General features: G+C 49.8%; 2 protein-coding genes across 2 annotated transcripts; one reads left to right on the top strand and one right to left on the bottom strand.

The window, feature by feature from the left end:
• Positions 1-7,619: 7,619 nt before the first annotated feature.
• Positions 7,620-10,907, top strand: SPATA2 (spermatogenesis associated 2; the record flags this gene model as incomplete). The annotated part of the gene is made up of 2 exons (XM_079719982.1): positions 7,620-7,955; positions 8,920-10,907. 2 exons carry the CDS (start codon positions 7,620-7,622, stop codon positions 10,144-10,146), a joined length of 1,563 nt encoding a protein of 520 aa, XP_079576108.1. The 3' UTR covers positions 10,147-10,907.
• Positions 10,908-15,233: 4,326 nt separating this feature from the next.
• Positions 15,234-15,807, bottom strand: LOC307063132 (interferon lambda-1-like; the record flags this gene model as incomplete). The annotated part of the gene is given in 3 exon segments (XM_079719109.1): positions 15,234-15,379; positions 15,382-15,621; positions 15,624-15,807. Coding segments are annotated over 3 exon segments (570 nt in total).
• Positions 15,808-19,424: the final 3,617 nt, after the last annotated feature.

Below are 19,424 nucleotides of genomic sequence, written 5' to 3'. Positions count from 1 at the left end.
CATTCAAGGAAGTTGAGGGCTGAGAGAAGTCATTTCCTTTAATTTAACCAGATTTTATTTTATTATCTATCTATCTATTTATTTATTTATTTCTGGCCCCGCACAGGGCTTGCGGGATCTTAGTTCCCCCACCAGGGATTGAACCGTGGCCGACGGCAGTGAAAGCGCCGAGTCCTAACCACTAGACGGCCAGGGAATTCCCAACTTAACCAGATTTTAAAAACAAAGTGTATTTAGATTATTACTATAAGCCAACTACTGTAATAAGCTGTTTCCATACTCACTTCATTCTCACATGAATCTCAGGAGGCGGTATATTATTGCATTTTACGGGTGAAAAAGCTGAGGCTCAGAGAAGTTAAGTAACTAGCCTAAAGTCATGCAGCTGGTAAGTGGCAAAGGCAAAGCTGGAACCCTCACTAAACACAGCCTGTAACATCAACAGTCCTAAGTCTGGATTCAGGCTCACGTGATACTGGGCACCTCACTTGCTCTTTTTAAGCCTCTGGTATTTCCACCTGTAAAATGGGGGTGAGGGATCCAATTGTCAGCTTCTGGTCAGGCGCAGTCGGGAGCTCAGCTCGCAGATCATCTCGACAAGGGGAGGAGGAGGCCGCGGGTCGCTCAGTCTGAGATCGCAGCTCCGAGCTACCATCTCCAGACTACAGACCGGTTCCCATGACAACCCGGCCAGCCGCCATCCTGTGACCAGGACTGCGTCACTTCCGGCCCGTTTACTTCCGGGTCCCAGTCCCAGCAGTGGCAGTGGGCCTTTAGGCCCCAAAGCGGGACTCCGCGGTCTCTCTGCTCACTCTTCCGCCTCCCGCTTCTTCCTCCGCCGCCGGCGAGCAACGGCTTCACCCCAGCCCAGGGCGTAGCCGCAGCCGGGCCTCCCTTTGGACCCGCCTCCGAGAGACGTCACTTCCTGGTTGAGTGTTTCCGGGTCGCCGCGGCCCCGGGCTACTGGTGTCTGTCCCCTGCAGCCGGCCGGAGCTGCGAGAGCCCAGCCGGGCCTGGCTCCGGCGGCGGCCGCGGCTCCTTCTTGCTCCCCTCGGCCGGGGCGTCCTCGGCGGCAGTGCCGGGGTGAGTGCGGGGCGGCCGCGGGCGGAAAAGGCCTCTGGGGCTTTCCCCGGCGGAGCGGGGGGGGCCCGGTTCGGCGGGGCTCTGCCGGCCCGGGAGCGGGGTCCCTTTGCGGCCTGCGGGGGCGACGGACGGGCCCGTCTTTTCGGCGCTCCGGGGGCCCATTTAATTCTCAGGATCCCCACTCCCCTAGGGTGGCTCACTGCAGCTCAGGAGGAACACCCCCTCTACAGCGACTAACACGGCAGGAGAACACCCCGATTCCACCGTGAGGCAGTTACCGCGCAGTGGTCCCCAGCTCACGCTCTGGCGGCATACTGGGGTTTGTACTCACTGTGTGACCTTGGGCAAGTCACTTCGTCTCTGAGCCTCAGTTGCCTGGTCAGTTAAATGGGGAGTGAACCTGCCTACTAGGGCCGTGGTGGGGATGAAGTGAGATGCATGCGAAGCACAGTCTCTGGCATACAGCAGGCGTCCAATAAATGATAGCTGCTGTTAATTCATTCATGGACCTGTGGGGAGGGCCCGAGTTTGGGACCAGGGTGTTTTTCACAACTGATGTCGCACTCAGAGGTTGTTGGAATTATCGAGCTGGGAATAGCAGTCGCCAGCTTCTGTCCCCTGCAGGGAGGGGAACCTCCTTGCTTCAGAGTCCCTCTGCGAGTCGCAGCTGCCACTGGGGAAGCCCAATTTCAGCATCGCTGAGGTTATTTTCAGAGGTTTGGAAACCCTCTCTCTGAATCTCTCTGGAACTGGGTTGGGGTGTGGGTACCCTTTGGCGCTTCACAGCCAGTGGAAGGTTGCCTAGGATGTGTCTCAGGGGCCGCGGGCTGGGGATGAATGCAGAGAAGTGGGGTGCGGAGGTGGAGGGGGTTGTTCTGCGCTCCCCTTGCTGCTGTTTGGAGGCCAGGGAAACTCTGAGCCGCTTGAAGCTAGACCAGGGATACATAAACCTGTGGACTGGGGCGATGCCGGGCCCAAAATAGCTTCTGTCTGTGCAGGGAGGGGGCGCCTTCAAATGCTGCTTGGGGAATGTTTCTGCTTGAATGGGCCAGCTGAGGTAAAGCCAAGCTCATGCCTTGCCATCCAGAATCATTTCAATTCCGTTTAGTGAGGTTTTAAACAGATATAGCTTTCCTTTGAGATGTTTAAAAAACAGTAATTAAAAAGCCACCACCTCCCTGACTGCAATCTCTCTCTCTTCATTGCTTTGCTTTTCAAAGGGGGCCCAGATTATGGGTGCAGGAAGTGCTGACCAGGCCTGTTGGCTCTGGGCACCCGTCTGATTCTGTTAGGGACGTTCACGGTGCCATTTTTTTTTTCTTTCCGCCACACTGGCACGTCTTGGCGTTCCAATCCTTGGGTTGCTTGGAGAAATTAACGGCTTCTGTCACCGGGCTGTCTTGGTCTCCTGTAACCACGCTGTTTTTGCAGAGAGTGTGTTTTTTGTTGTTTTTGCAGAGTGCTAGGAATAAATTGCTGGCTCTATGCTCAGAAGAGACACCAGCTACAATGCAGCCTGTATTCTCAGGAATGAATTCAGGAGGGATGATGTCAGCTGCTCTACCACTGGCCCGGCTCTGGTCGCCTCTCCTCTTGGCCCTTGAGCTTACGTCATAAATAGATTTGTGGCTCTTCCAGCCCCATTCTATGTGAGAAGATGTGAATTTTGCTACTACAGGAATTTTTAGAACTCAACTCTGCTGGCCCTGCCATAGTGCGTTCTGACTTAGTTGAGCCCTTTCAAGAAGAGCTGTCCAGCAGCAGGACAGCTTTGCCTAAAAGCAGCACAGCTCAGAGCTTGAGTCAGGGTTTTGGCCTCAGACCTAGGTTCAGATCTCAGAGCCACTTCTTCCTAGCCTTGTGATTTAGGGCAAGCGGCTTGGCCCCTCTGAGCCTCAGTTTTTTCTTTTTTTAACCCTGGGGTTGTCGTGTGGATTTCATTGATTTTCACGGAGCACTTAGAAAAGGGCCCTTATGTACTAATCCCTTGGTGAATGGTACTAATGGTAACAATAAATGAGTGAGATAAATGAGAAAAAGCACAGGCTGCAGGGCGGGTCAACCCAAGTTCAGATTCCAGCTCTGACCCATTCAAGCTGTGTTGGGCAGGTTGTTTAATGGCTGAGCCTTGGTTTGTTTCCTCATAGACTTGTGAGGATTAAACTGGGTGATGCAGTTAAAGTGGAAAGCCCAATGCTTAGCACATAGTAGGACTTCAATAATTGTTAGTTTCCTTCTCTCCTTGCCTTAATTATCTTTTAGCATTCATTTTCTTTCACCTTGTTTCCTCACCTACCTATATTGGTTCAAGATTTTTCTTAGATGGGTTTCCTATCCTTGACTTTGGGACTCTGAATACTAACTGGGCTATTTGGATCCCTTTTCCTTGTTTATCTGCCAGCCATAAACAAGGGTGTGGAATGTGGTGTGATTACAGAGCAGCAGACACTGAGCTTGAGCGAGGCTGACTTTGTTTAAAAAAAAAAAAAAAAAATCAGGGCTTCCCTGGTGGTGCAGTGGTTGAGAGTCCGCCTGCCGATGCAGGGGACACGTGTTTGTGCCCCGGTCCGGGAAGATCCCACATGCCGCAGAGCGGCTGGGCCCGTGAGCCATGGCCACTGAGCCTGCGCGTCCGGAGCCTGTGCTCCGCAATGGGAAGAGGCCACAACAGTGAGAGGCCCACATACCACCAAAAAAAAAAAAAAAAAAAAAAAATCAGTCTCTATTGGCTGAAGGCTGACTTCCTTGGAGAAAAATCACAGCAGTGTTTTGGAGACTTGATGTCCCTCTGTTTAAATTGTTCTCAGGTGTACTAAAAAACCGTCCCTGGGGCCAGAGGCTGGATGAAAGCTTCTTTTGGATAAATAAAAAATGGTATATGTATATGGGTTTTTTTTTTTTTTTTTTTTTTTTTTTTTTTTTTTTTTTTTTGTGGTATGCGGGCCTCTCACTGTTGTGGCCTCTCCCGTTGCGGAGCACAGGCTCCGGACGCGCAGGCTCAGCAGCCATGGCTCACGGGCCCAGCCGCTCCGCGGCATATGGGATCCTCCCAGACCGGGGCACGAACCCGTATCCCCTGCATCGGCAGGCGGACTCTCAACCACTGCGCCACCAGGGAGGCCCTGTATATGGGTTTTTTTTAGCAAGGACAGTGATGTCTTCTCTCAGGTTGTAATACAATTTTATTTTTTAAGAGAACATACATACTTTGATACTGGGCAGTAAGCCCTTTCAAGTAGAATTCAGGGCAGAGCTTTATCTTCTCAACTTCTGTTCCCTGCTGTCCCCTACACACCCCACATTCCCCCCACTGCACCCAGCCTAGGGCCCGGCATAGGGTAGGTGCTGCATACTTGTTGAGCTCAGGAATCATGGGGTGGTGGGAGGTACACAGGTTTCAAGTCATAAGGCCAGTGGAATCTGGGATCCACCTTTTCCTAACACTGAGCTATAGAGAGCACGTCATGTCGTGGAGCCTCGGTTTCTTCTCGCTCCCGCTGGTCTCCCAGAATTCTGGGGAGAGCTAAATGAGAAACTAAAGCATCATTTCGCCTGTTTTATCAAACACCTACTGTGTGCCAGGAGCTGTGTTAGGCATCATGGTGAACAAAACAGACACCGTCCTTGCCTTTGTGGAGCTTACTGGGTATTGGCGGGAGACAAAGAGAGGAAGCTAGTAAATGAATAAAGTTGGTAATTTCAAATGGTGATTACCCCAGGGTAACGCAATAATGAGGGCCAGGGCAAGTGGGATTTACTGAGCTGAGGTTGTCAGGGAGAGCCTCGGAGGGATGACATTTGAGCTGAGACCTGAATGATGAGAGTGAGCCAGCGACAGGAGGAATCAAAGGAAGAACATGCAGAAGGAACAACATGTGCAGAGGTCCTGAGGTACGTACTTCCCTGGTGGCGCAGTGGTTGAGAATCCATCTGCCAATGCAGGGGACACGGGTTCGAGCCCTGGTCTGGGAAGATCCCACATGCTGCAGAGCAACTAAGCCCGTGCGCCACAACTACTGAGCCTGCGCTCTAGAGCCTGCGCTCTAGAGCCTGCGCGCCACAACTTCTGAGCCCACGTGCCACAACTACTGAAGCCCGCGCACCTAGAGCCCGAGCTTTGCAACGAGAAGCCACCGTGATGAGAAAACCGCACAACGCATCGAAGAGTAGTCCCCGCTCGCTGCAACTAGAGGAAGCTCATGCGCAGCAACGAAGACCCAACAACGAAGACCCAATGCAGCCAAAAATAAATAAATGAATTAAAAAAAAAAAAAAAAGGGTTACCTGGCCTTAAAAAAAAAAAAGGTCTTGAGGTAGAAATGGGCTTGATGTGTTTGAGGAGCAGACAGAAGGGTCCTTGTGGGTGGACCTTAAGAGGGAAGGGAAAGACTGCTCTGAGGACCACAGAGACGTTGGTCAAGAGGTAAAATTTGACCCCACATGGATTTGTTTGCCTTGTGTGCTCCTCAGGCCTATTCTATTTGTTCCTGAAGCCTTGGGCTTCCGTGGCAGGGCAGTGGGTGGGAGAAGGTGACCTCTTTGTGTCCCTAATTCTCCTGCATGTCTTACCCCTCACCCCACAGTTAAGACCCCTGGGTGTCTCCCCAAAACTGTGGAGAAGCCAGAGGAGTGGCTCATTGAGACATGGGTGATTTTATTGACTTCCTGATAGTTGCCAGGCTCGTAGGCCCTTAGAACTTCTGAGCTGAACTCAGATCTGCTAAAGGACTCCACAGGTCCGTCCCATCCCACTGCAGCTTCTTTTTGGTCCCTCATCATTTCCCACAGCCAGCAGGACCCCACCCTTCACTCAGGCAGCAGGTGTTTATGAAGCACGTAACCTGCTCTGGCACTGTGACCCTTACTGAGTCATTTGGTCGCAATCCCTGCACCCATGAGCTTGTGGTCAGGAAAGGTAGGACAGGCGAGTGTGAAAATGCATGTCCACTCCCCAGTCGGAGATTTTTGCATCACTCTGATCTTACAAGCATCCTTGTAGCACCTTCAGACACCAGAAATGTCTGCTTGTGTGTATCAAGGGCTTACTTTGAGCTGGCATTCTGAAGAGCTTTCTATACTGATTGCATATGATCCTTCCACCAACTCTGGACTGTAAGTGCTATTATTAACCCCCTTTTTCAGTTGAGAAAACTGAGGCCCAGGTTGAGTAGTTAGCCCAAGTAACCTAGAAAAGCAGATCCAGGGTTCACACCCAGGCAGTCCAGCTTTGCAATCTGTTTGTAACCCCGATGCTGTGTTGCCTCACCTGGCCTGGCAGGTCCCTCCGTGAATCCAGATTTGCTCCCAGCATCGTAACACCAAGAATACTGATGGATCTGTACATGTTCTACTAACAAGTGGCCAAGGAGACAGCAAGAGTGTATAAATCCTGTGTGTCCCAGCTCAGAATGTCCTTTCCTCTCCCAACAGCGGACTGTAAAAGTCGGATATGGAATTCCCTGGCGGTCCATGGTTAGGATTCCACGCTTCCACTGCAGGGGGCATGGGTTCGATCCCTGGTCTGGGAATTAAGATCCCACACGTGGCGCGGCCCCAAAAAACAGACAAACAAAAAAACCAAAGATGGATAAAGGCACTCTCCAGGACTCAGCAGCCAAAGGGGTCTTTTTAAAAAATTGCACATATGATCGTGTCCCTCTCCCCCTTGCTTTGAACTGTTCAAGGGCTTCACTCGGCTCTTTGAATAAAATGTACAGCTCTTTGAGACCTTGGGGTCAGGATCCTGCTTATGCCAGCAGCTTCATCTCCTGTGACTCCCCTCCTCTCTGCTTCAGCCACACTAGCCTTCTTTGTGTTCACATGCTAGGCTCCTTCCCGCCTCAGGAAAGCAGGGTGTGGTGGTTAAGGGGACGGACTTGGGAGCCAGCCTGCCTGGGCTCTGATCTCAGCTCTGCTTCTTAATAGTCCTGTAACTTTGGGCAAGTTTCTTGATGTCTCCATGTCTCAGTTTTCACATTTGTAAAATGGGGATAACAACAGTGCCTATCTCCTAGAGTTGTTTAAGAAGACGGAATGAGTTAGTCCATGTAAGCACCTGGCATGTAGTAAGTGCTGATAGTGTTAGCTCAGGGCCTTCCTCCCTGCCGACGCCTCATCCTTTGGGTCTAACCGTCGCTTTCTCAGGGGCTTTTTAACCATCCCCCATCCCCATGAAACGAGGTTAGGTGCCCCAATCATATTTTTCATTTGTGAGCTCAGCAAAGTCAAGGACCTTATCTGTCTTGTTTCCACGACAACATGGTGTACCTCTTCACTAAATGTGTTGAATGAGCAGAAAGGGCCAGGGGCTGGTGGTGCCTGATGTAGCTCGGGACAGCTCTGTTTTTTGTTCGGCCTCAGCAGCTACAGGCTGGGACGCGGACCATTGCACGGAGTGACGTGCTGCTTATTCTTCCTCTTGCAGAACACTCTGCTGGTCCAGGCAGGCGACGTGCCAGTGCTTTTAGCGATGTCCCTGCCTCTGACTCAGAAGCCATGGAGGAGATAAGGTAGCCCCCGTCCCTGGATCGGATCGGATGGGGAAGCCCAGTTCAATGGATGCAAAATACAAGGATGACTTATTTCGGAAGTACGTGCAGTTCCATGAAGGCAAAGTGGACCCCACCCCCAGCAAGCAGCGGCCTGGCAGTGATGAGTCCCTGCGGGTGGCAGCCTCGACCCTGCTCAGCCTGCACAAGGTGGATCCCTTTTATCGATTCCGGCTGATCCAGTTCTATGAGGTGGTGGAGAGCTCCCTGCGCTCCCTGAGCTCCTCCAGTCTGCGGGCTCTGCACTGTGCCTTCAGTGTGCTTGAAACGGTGGGTGTCAACCTTTTCCTCTACCCGTGGAAGAAGGAATTCAGAAGCATCAAGGTAAGGTCTGGGGACGGGCTCTCCACACTGGTCTCCCTTCTCCCTTCTCGCCCCTTCCAGTGCATCCGGAGAGGGTTTGTGCCCATCTAATCAACATCCTTCCTCTGCTCGCGGGGCCCCCCGGGTTCCCCACTGCCTTTGAGATAACAACCAGAACTGCCCCCGTGGCTGCCCACCTGGCCCCTCTGCCTGGTGTCATCTCTTAACGGGCTCCCCACCCCTGGCAGCTCCCATCTGAAACTGAGGTTGGAAAGGTGGGCAGTACCCGGTCGTGCAGGGCCTTGGAGCCCAGGGCAGAGGGCTGGAGTTTATTCTAAGGGGGCTGGGAAGCAGGCAGTGCCGGGATCAGGTTTACATTGGAAAAGAATCCTCCTGGTTGCTGTACGGCAGAGAGATTGTAGAGGGCCAGGAGTCGGCCGGGGAGGCCATTAGGAGGCTGCTGCAGGTGTCTGCGCAAGCGGAGGAAAGCAGAGAGCAGGGAGGAGGATGAACTCGAGACAGAATTCTGAATCATTCCGAAGGCAGTGACGGCCCAGGAGAGTTTCCACCAAGTCAGGCTAAGCCTAACATACGCTTCAAACCTTTGCAGAAATGCCAGGAAGGAATATTCTCATTGCTCGTGGGTGTTGTGCCTCTAATCCGGTCCCCTTTCTTCACCCATGTCTGCCCTGCTCTTCCTCAAGGAGCGGAGCCACTGCACCCCATGTAGAAAGCTAGTGGCTTTGTTCCCTCCGCTGCAGAAAGGAGCGCTGTGTCATTTCCCTCAGACCCGTGCGCGGAGCTCTTGGGAAGCATTAGCCCCTGCCTTCCGCGGTGAGACGCTGCCGTGGAGATCACGCCCCCTTCCTCTCCCGGCGTGTTCCGGTTCAGACGTGATGGGATGCGCTCTGACGCAGGCGCCGTTCGTTGTGTGCCTCAGAGAGAAAAACCCGCCTCTCTTTTTCTACCCCCTTCCTTCCCCTAGACCTACACGGGCCCCTTTGTTTATTACGTCAAGTCCACATTACTGGAAGAGGACATCCGAGCCATCCTGAATTACATGGGCTACGTGCCCGAGCTGGGGACTGCGTACAAGCTCAAAGAGCTGGTAGAGACCCTCCAAGTGAAGATGGTCTCCTTTGAACTCTTTCTGGCCAAGGTGGAGTGTGAACAGATGCTGGAAATCCACTCCCAAGTCAAGGACAAAGGCTACTCTGAGCTGGACGTGGTGAGCGAGCGCAAGAGCAGCGCGGAGGACGTGCGAGGCTGCTCAGATGCCCTACGGCGGCGGGCCGAGGGCCGGGAGCACCTGACAACCTCCATGGCCCGCGTGGTGCTCCAGAAGTCGGCCAGCGAGCGGGCAGCCAAGGACTACTACAAGCCCCGTGTGACCAAGCCCTCAAGGTCGGTGGACACCTATGACAATTACTGGGAGAGCCGGAAGCCGCCCCTGAAGACCTCGTTGAGCCTGCGGAAGGAGCCTGTGGCAGCAGACTTGGGGGACGACCTCAAGGACGAGATCATCCGCCCATCGCCCTCGCTCCTGACCATGTCCAGCTCCCCCCACGGCAGCCCGGATGACCTGCCATCCTCCTCCCCCAACAATGGCCTTGGCTTGCTGCGTGGCACGTACTTCTCCGCTCAGGAGGATGTGGATCTGTACACAGACTCGGAGCCCAGGGCCACGTACCGGAGGCAGGATGCCCTGCGGCCAGATGTCTGGCTGGTCAGAAGTGACGCCCACCCCATCTACCACAAGCGCTCGCCCCCCGCCAAAGAGTCCGCCCTCTCCAAGTGCCAAAACTGCGGTCTGTCCTGCAGCTCCTCCCTCTGCCAGCGCTGCGACAGCCTGCTTGCCTGCTCCCCGGCCTCCAAGCCCGGCGGCTTCCCCAGCAAGGCCTCCGCCCACGACAGCCTGGCCCACGGGTCATCTCTGCGGGAGAAGTATGCAGGCCAGACGCAGGGCCTCGACCGGCCGCTGCACCTCCACTCGAAATCGAAGCCCTCCCCTGCAGCCACCTCCCGCTGTGGCTTCTGTGACCGCCCGGGGGCCGCCAACACCTGCACCCAGTGTTCGAAAGCCTCCTGTGACGCCTGCCTCGGCACCTACCATTACGACCCCTGCTGCAAGAAGAGTGAGCTGCACAAGTTCATGCCCAACAACCAGCTGAACTACAAGTCCGCCCCGTTCTCCCATCTCGTGTACAGATAGACTCGACCTTGCGCCTCCCTGCTACAAGGGCTACACCACTGACCTTTCTGGTTTCATGGGGAAGAAATGTTAACGCGTTGATCTCAGAAGCAGAGGCCTGCGCTTGACCACGTGGTTGGGGGGTGTGGATCGTGTGTCCGGCTTCCCCACCTGGGAGTTCCCGCATCGACTCAGATATGTCAGCTGATGGCTGCTTTGCCACCTGGCAAGAGAGACTGGTGGCACTTGCATTCAGATTCATTTTTGCTAATCACTCCCTGGTCCGTTCTTTTGTTTTTGTCTCTCAAAGAGGATTTTTCTGTCTCTGGGACTCTTGCCATGCCGACTGCTCCCACGGCAAAGCCAACTTGGACTGGGAAGGGCCCTCCAGGTCCCCTCCAAACGCCCACCTGGAGTGGTGAGCTAGAGGCCTGTTGGCTTGTGAAATGAGCCCTCCTGCCACACCGGGCCTCATCCACTGGCTCATCCCTCCACCACCCTTTCCCAGACACGAGGATCCCCGGCGGCAGCCCCCCCACCCAACTTCCCTGCCTCTCCACGTATCGAAGGTGACCCGAGTCCAGGATTCGCTTAATGTCATCCTGTTGCCTTCACAGCTCAGTTCAGCCTTGGGGTTTGTGAAGTTGGCTCTAGCGCTCTGAAGGGTGGACCTTCCACACTGGGACTGACTTTTCCCGCCTTCCTGTTGTTTGCACATGCCTCTCTTACTCTACTGTAAATAGATATTTTGAGATTTATTTTTAAATAAATATTCAACTTGCTGTGTGTTTCAAAGTGGTTAAAACATTAACGATGTAGCTATTTATAAAAATGCCCCGGGTTCTTTAGTCTTCCAAGGGAGGGGCTCATGCCCTTCCATCTTGTATCCTCCACTCGCCACAGCCCGAGGGTAGAGTGGAGATTGTAGGGGCAGAGGAGGAACAGAGACGATGTCCCCTGAGTTGGTGGAGAGCCACTGTCTTCCCTACAATAAATTTCTAACACCTACCTCCAGTGTGCACTTAGGGGGGTTAGTCCGGGCCGAGAGGTCTGTGCGCCTGCAGACTGTGACAACCTAGTGACAATTCAGGAACCTCACCCTGTGGATCTCCAGCCTGGTCTTTGCCGCTTGCTGAGCGTGAACCTTGCACTCCAAACTTCTTGAGTCTCAATTCAGAAGGAAAATCGTTTGGGATTCCCACCACCCCTCTATCTCAGTCCTCTTCTCTTCACCTGTTTCCAGGATTCCTCTGCAACATTTGTGACCTTTTTGCACTAAAAGTGGGCAGGAGCCGGCGTGCGCCCATCAGACAGATGTGTCCTGAGATTCTTAGCTGAGCCTCAGCGCTTCTAAACCCGAAGGCCTCTTAAACTCCTCATGTGAATTGCTGACCCCGGATTTCCTTTTGGGGTGCAGAGCAGGAGTGGGGCAAGAATTTGAAAATAAAACTGCTTCCTTGTGAACTAACAGTATATTTTAGCCATAAGTGTTTGTGATGTACAAAATGTTGTAGGAATTTACATGCAGTGGGTATTCTGATAGAAGGAGGTATTCAGCTCTTGAGCAAATTTAAATCTGGCTGAATCCTGAGGCCACTGTGAATTTGCTGATGTTCTTCCAACTTAGTTGTGTGATTTTAAGGTTTTCAAAATCTATGGCTCTTTTTCTATATATCTAGTAGATCACGTGTAGATATTCAATGTGTATATAAAGCTGAATTTCAACCAACTTTATTACTAAGACCCTCCCATTCTGGGGCATTCATCTCTGATGTTCTTCCTTTTCACGTTTCAGAAGTGTCTGTGCCTGTCCCAGTCCTGAGTTTTCTAGTTTTCCATTTCCAGACTGCTCTAGCACTACACTAACTCTTAACCAACCGTGATGCCACGTAACTTACACAGCAGACAAAAATAGGAATAACTAACTTGTCCTGGAAGAGAAAGGCCAGTGTGTGTATCATCACGGAAATACTGTGTTCGTGGACTGGAATAGGAAATGCTATGACCATGCTCCTCCTCGTTGTGTATCTTATTGTATGAGGTTGCTGTGACTGAGATAAATACACGCTAATTTAAAAAAGCAGATGTTTTGCATTTGATTTCTACCAAGAGTTGAAATGTTGAGAGATGATTTAAAAAAATAAAGTGTCTTCCATTGTTAAATGAAGTGTTTGGGGTTTTATGTCCCTCCTCCCTGCTGCTTTGAAGTTTGGGTTGCTTGGGGTTTTTTGGTTTTTTTTTTAAATTTAACTTCAAGAAAAAATTATTTATTTATTTATTTATTTATGGCTGTGTTGGGTCTTCGTTGCTGTGCGTGGGCTTTCTTTAGTTGCGGTGAGTGAGGGCTACTCTTCGTTGCAGTGCGCAGGCTTCTTGTTGCGGTGGCCTTTTTTGTTGCAGAGCACGGGCTCTAGAGCACAGGCTCAGTAGTTGTGGCACACGGGCCTAGCTGCTCCGTGGCGTGTGGGATCTTCCCGGACCAAGGCTTGAACCCGTGTCCCCTGCATTCTTAACCAGGCAGGTGGATTCTTAACCACAGCGCCACCAGGGAGGTCCGGTTGCTTGGTTTTTTTGGTGTTTTTTGGTTCGTTTTTGTTTTTTTTGCTCAAGCCATGTTTAGTTCTTTAGTGACAGGACTCACATTTTTTCCTCCATGAAACTGACAAATAATAACAGCCAGCATTTGAGTGCTTATACTGTGAGCCAGGCATTTTATACGCTGAGACTTTACGTTCGTCATCTCATATAATTGTCTCAATCCTCCTAGAAGATAACATAAATCCTGTTCTGATCCCCATCTAACCAGTGGGGAAACCAAGGTGTTCAGAGTTCAGCCATGTTTCCTAGGAGTGAGACTGCAGACTCCAGGAGAAGTGATTGTTGGTGGTGACTGACAGGAATTAAATAACATTGAAGGGCGTTGTGAAAAAAATTAATCCCGTTTAAAATTTTTTTGATCCGTTTAAATGCCCTAAGGAGGATCCTGGTCACTGTAATGCGAGTTTGTCTTTAACAAAGAGAAAGCAGGAGTCAGGCTGAGAACCTCTGAGAATCTTAGGTTTTCAGTTACCTTCTATTTAGGGCAGGCCATACTACTTTTCCAATGATTGGGGATTACTTTAAAAATCAATTTAAGGTGTTTTTAAAAATGAAACTAATATGACATAACATTGTAAATCAACTCTACTTCAATAAAAATAAATAATAAATAAATAATGAAGGTTGACTTAAAAGCAAAATGTATTGCAAAAATCTTAAGAGTGGTATAAGAGCAGCTGTGGTTTGGGACATCCTGTCTTTATGCACTGGTGGGGTGTCTGTGCCACCATGCTGACCACTCTGCAGGGTTGGACCCCACGAAGCCACTCGGCTGTCCGGGAAGAGACTGAACGGTTTTCTCCATCTCATTCACTGAGCAAATATCCAGGCCTTGGACCAGACCAAGGCCCAGGTGCTGGGTTTGGTTTTAGTGACAGCATAGGAAATGGCACTGCCATCCTGGCTACCAGGAACAGCAGCTTCCTAGGGATGAACACCCAGCCTGGGAGAGCAAAAGAAGCCAGACACTCACTCCTGTATCTAAAGCGGAGCAGAGACTCTGAGCAGATTGCTTAATTTGTATATGTAAATGACAAGCATATTTAGACATCCTCAGGCCCACCAGTTGTACAACATTAATATTAGCCTTGCTGCCAGCTCTGTACCCTACACGACATTGCCAATTGGACCCCAATCTCTGCTCACCCTTTCTCCCTTGGTAATAGAAGCCTTGAATTTTAGACATCTAGCCATCCAGAATAAAGACTGCCTTTCCCAGCCTCTCCTGCAGCTGGGCATGGTCATACGGTTATGTCTGGTCCCTAGGATGGAAAGATACTGTGTGTGGCTTCTGAGACATGTCCTTCAAAGAAAGAAGCTTGTTCTTCCCACCCTGGCTGCTCTGGCTGGAATGGAGCAGCCATGTGAGACTCTGAGGCAGAGGCCAAGTGAAGGGGGGTGCAGTGAGTAGCTGGAAGAGGCTGGGTCCCTGATGCTTAGGAAGCCACCATCATACCTGGCCCGCCCCACCTACCTTCAGAGTTTTATATGCGAGAAGTAAACTTCTATCTTGCTTAAACCACATTTTTTCCATTTGCTCATTTTAGAAAGCTTTTTATTTACAAAAGAAGTGAGACTACTCTAATGATGCCTCATGTACATCGAATGCAGGACTTCAACAGTTCAACGGTTCACAACTTCTGGCCAATCTGACTTTTTTCTGTACCTGTCCATCCACTTCCCCCACTCCTAAGTTTCTTAGAAGCAAATTCCAGACATCTGTTTCACTTGTGAACATTTCAGTACCTGTATCTAAAAGACAAGGACTTTTAAAACAATACCATGATCACATCTAAATTTTTATAACAGTTTCTTAATTGTAACCAATATCCAGTCACTGTTCACAGGTCCAGTCTCTTATAAGTGCATACTTTTAAAATTGGGCTTCCCTGGTGGCGCAGTGGTTGAGAGTCCGCCTGCCAATGCAGGGGACACGGGTTCGTGCCCCGGTCTGGGAAGATCCCACATGCTGCGGAGCGGCTAGGCCCGTGAGCCATGGCTGCTGGGCCTGCGCGTCCAGAGCCTGTGCTCCGCAACGGGAGAGGCCATAGCAGTGAGAAGCCCACGTAATGCAAAAAAAAAAAACAAAAAAAAACTGTGTGTTTGCGTTGGGGCCCAAATAAGGTCTCCCGTTGTTGCAATGGATAGATCTTTAAATCACATTTATCCTAAAGGCTGTCCCTATAGAAGGACATTTTCCTCTTTCTCTTTTTTTCCCTTGAAATGTATTTGTTGAAGAAATCGGATTGTTTGTCCTTTAGTTTGCCAGAGTCTAAATTTTGCTGATTGCAGCCCCTGCTGTTGTTTATCATGTTCCTCTGTTCTCTCAACCTCCTGAAAATTGGCAGCTGGCTCTTCTTTTTTTTCCAGTTTCTTACTGTTTGTTTGAACATGTTGTACAAAGTAGAAAAATAAACATTTCTTCTGCAGCTCCGTAAATAAAGGGTGAGAGGAAATAACTTAAGGCCTGGTTGGGGCTTAGTGCATAAGTAGGGTCTGGGTCCAGGTTTTCAGATATGCAGGTCTCCGCTGGCAACAATTCTCAGGTCCCTTAGGAGGAGGCGGAAGAGGTTGAATGTGACAGAGGCCTCGAGACAGCCTTGGGACTCCTCCTCTGTGGCCTCCTGGAGCCGGCACAGCCAGTGGTGGAGGCGGTCCGGGGCTGGGATTCTGCTGTGGGCCGAGCCGGGATGCAAGCCTGAAGCTCGGAGTGGATGTGACGCAGCGTGTGCAACGGCTGGTCCAGGATGACCCCCGAGGACGAGTCTGCCACAGCACCCAGGACCTTCAGCGTCAGGTCTAACTCCGCCTCCAAGGCCACAGGGCACTCCCACACCTGTGGCTGCCTCAGGTCCTGGGCCCTGGGGAAGCGGTGAGAGCTGCAGCTCCAGTTTTCAGCGAGAACGACTCTTCTAAGGACTCCTTGGCTTTCTTGAAGCCCTCCAGCTCCCTTGGCAACAGAGATTGGAACCGGCCCATGTGGCAGCCCTTCCTGGTTGTGGTGGGCTTGGACGTGGGGACAGGGCCTGCTCTGGCCAAGTCCAGCATCACAGTCACCAACACCAGGACCCAAGCTGCAGCCATAGCTAAATCCCAACTGCTTGTTTGGCCCCATAGCTCTGCTTTTAGCCAGGTTCACTGGGCAATCCCAGCTGATGTGTGTAAAGTGAAAAGGCAAATGGAAATAGGAATCTCCACGTTGATGGCAAAGGCACCAGTGGGGGTCCAGTCGCCAAACGAGGTGAGCCCGGACCTGTGCCAGGAAGGAAAGAGATAACTGAAATTCAGTCACAGGAGAGAACTTTGCTTCTGAGAAGTCCCTGTGCCTGGAGAATCTCCAGGTTAGGACTCCCGGGGGCAGCCTTTAGCTCGCTGACTTTGGGGAGCCTCCGAATGAGGCTGAGGCAGGTGGAGGGATGGGAAACTGGCTCGAGGACTCTCACAGTGGGGTAGGGACCTGGCGGGTGTGGGTGAGGCTGCCTGAGTGGCAGAGAAGGGGCATCCCTTGAATGTGCAGGTTTTAAAGTTTGCTGTGGTCCCCTTTTCTACTTTTGCTTTTGTTACCTATGCTTTTGGTGTTACATCCAAGAAATTGTTGCCAAATCCAATGTCATGAAACTTCTCTCTGTTTTCTTCTAGGAGCTTTTTAGTTTTAGGTCTTACATTTGAACCTTTACTCTGTTTTCAGTTTTGTGTATGGTGTAAGGTAAGGGTCTAACTTCGTTCTTTTGCATTTGGATATCCAGTTTTCCCAGTACCATTTGAGGAGACTGTCCTTTCCCCATTGAGTGGTCTTGGCATCCTGTTGAAGATCTTTTGACTACATACGTGAGGGTTTATTTCTGGCCTCTCTATTCTGTTCCATTGGACCATATGTCTGTCTTTATGCCAGTACCACACTATTTTGATTACTGTAGCTTTGTATGTAATGTGTGTTTTTTTTTTAATTTTTATTTATTTATTTATTTATTTTTGGCTGTGTTTGGTCTTCGTTTCTGTGCGAGGGCTTTCTCTAGTTGCGGCGAGCGGGGGCCACTCTTCATTGCGGGGCGCGGGCCTCTCACTGTCGCGGCCTCTCTTGTTGCGGAGCACAGGCTCCAGACGCGCAGGCTCAGTAGTTGTGGCTCATGGGCCTAGTTGCTCTGCGGCATGTGGGATCTTCCCAGACCAGGGCTCGAACCCGTGTCCCCTGCATTGGCAGGCAGATTCTCAACCACTGTGCCATCAGGCAAGCCCTGTATGTAATGTGTTTTGAAATCAGGAATTGTGAGGCCTCCAACGTCATTCTTCTTTTTCAAGATTGTTCTGGCTATTCGGGGTCCCTTGAGATCCCATATAAATTTTAGGATTTTTTTCCCATCTGTGCAAATATGCCATTGGGATTTTGATAGGGATTACATTGAATCAGTAGATTGCTTTGGGTAGTGTGGACATTTTAATGATATTCAGTCTTCTAACTCATGAGTACAGGATGTCTTTCCATTAATTTGTCTCTCCTTTAATTTCTTTCAGCAATGTTTTGTAGTTTTTGGTGTACACGTCCTTCACCTCCTTGCTTAAGTTTACTCCTAAATATTTTATTCTTTTTGATGCTATTGTAAGTGGAACTGTTTTTGTAATTTTCTCTTCAGATTGTTCATTATTCGTGTATAGAAATGCAACGGATTTTTGTGTATTGATTTTGTATCCTGCAACTTGGCTGAATTCATTTTTTAGTTCTAACAGGTGTGTGTATGTGTGTCATCTTTAGGGTTTTCTACATAAGATCATGTCATCTGAGAACAGATATAATTTCACTTCTTTCCAGTTTGGATGCTATTGATTGATTGATTGATTGATTGATTTATGCTTAATTGCTCTGGCTAAGACTACCAGTACTATGTTTAATAGGAGAGGCAAGAGTGGGCATCATGGCCTCTTCTAAAGGAAAAAATCAGTCTTTCATCACTGAGTATGACGTTAGCTGTGGTGTATGTGTTTTCATATGTGGCTTTTATTATGTTGAGACAGTTTCCTTCTATTCCTAGTTTGTTGAGTGTTTTTATCATGAAAGTATGTTGAATTTTGTCAAATGCTTTTCATGCATTAATTGAGATGATCTTGTAGTCTTTGTTCTTCATTCCATTAATGTGCTATATCACATGGTAGTTGGCTTTTGAGGCTTGCTCAGATGTGGGTATGATTTTTTTTGTTGTTGTAAGAATACTTCATAGATGCTATCTTCTTTCATCAGGAGGCACATGATGTTGAGTTCTCTCCCTTTGGGATATTAATAGCTGTTAAGGCTGTTACTCAGTACTTAGATCCATTATTTCATCAGAGCATGCAAAATGGAGATATTCCAATTCTAGTCTTCCTTGTTTGGCAACTGGAATACTTCTATAAAAAGAAACTTTTCTGTGGTGGTGTGGCTCTATACCTGGGACAAAACTGCATGGAACTAAACACACACACACACACACACACACACAGGACAGCACGGAAAACTGGTGTAATCTGAACAAGGTCTATGGATTGTACCAATGTCAGTGTCCTGGTTGTGATACTGCTTTATAGTTGTGCAAGATGTTACCCCCGGGAGAAACATGGGCACATGGGACCTTTCTGTACTATTTTTGCAACTTCCTATAAATCTATGAATTAGAAAAAAAGTTAAAGACAAAGAAACTTCCCTCATCTACTATTTGACTACCAGTGATATAGTTTAAGAAAAGCAGGATAGGGACCTCCCAGGTGGTCCAGTGGTGAAGACTCCGTGCTTCCACTGCAGGGGGCACAGGTCCAATCCCTGATCGGGGAACTAAGATCCCACATGCCGCACGTCCAAAAAAAAAGGTGGGGGGATAGATGCTTACTTCTTTGCATTTATGTATGTATGTATGTATGTATGTAATGTATGTATGTATTTATTTATTTATGGCTGTGTTGGGTCTTTGCTGCTGTGCGCGCGGGCTTTCTCTAGTTGCGGTGAGCAGGGGCTACTCTTCGTTGCAGTGCGTGGGCTTCTCATTGTGGTGGCTTCTCTTGTTGTGGAGCACGGGCTCTAGGCACATGGGCTCAGTAGTTGTGGCTCGCGGGCTCTAGAGCGCAGGCTCAGTAGTTGTGGTGCATGGGCTTATTTGCTCTGCAGCACGTTGGATCTTCCCGGACCAGGGCTTGAACCCGTGTCCCCTGCGTTGGCAGGCGCATTCTTAACCACTGTGCCACCAGGGAAGCCCTCTTTGCCTTTATTTTTACTTAGAATAATGAATTGATGCCTTAGAATTCCCCAGCATTGACTGAGTTTTTAAAAGTTTATTATTATGAACTCATTGATTTCCGTATATTTTAAGTATTTCAATCCATTACATTATTACTGTTATTGATGCTCAAATTCCCGTCTTTGTTCAGTCAGAACCTCTTCAAGCTGGCTCCTGAGTCCTGACTTGACCCTGAAACCTCTGATTGCTTCCTCTCTGTTTGGTATGACAAGGGGCTCCATGTTTATCTTTGTACATTTCCTGCCCAACTCCTGGACTCAGATGTTTCTCCAAAGAGCCCTGGGTCCTTTTGCTGTGAAATGACATTTGGATATCAAAGTCCGAGAGCTAAGGGTGCTCACTGCCACTGGGTTGGTCATTGTTTCCAGGTCTTTTCAGTGAGCAGAGCTAGCAATAAGTTTATATCTCTAAAAACACAAACTACGTTGTAAGTTCATACTT

This window comes from Hyperoodon ampullatus, assembly GCF_949752795.1.
Source record: "Hyperoodon ampullatus genome assembly, chromosome: 14".
Taxonomy (NCBI): Eukaryota; Metazoa; Chordata; class Mammalia; order Artiodactyla; family Ziphiidae; genus Hyperoodon; species Hyperoodon ampullatus.
Note: the sequence above shows the minus strand (reverse complement) of the source record. Positions and strands in the feature narration are given on the sequence as shown.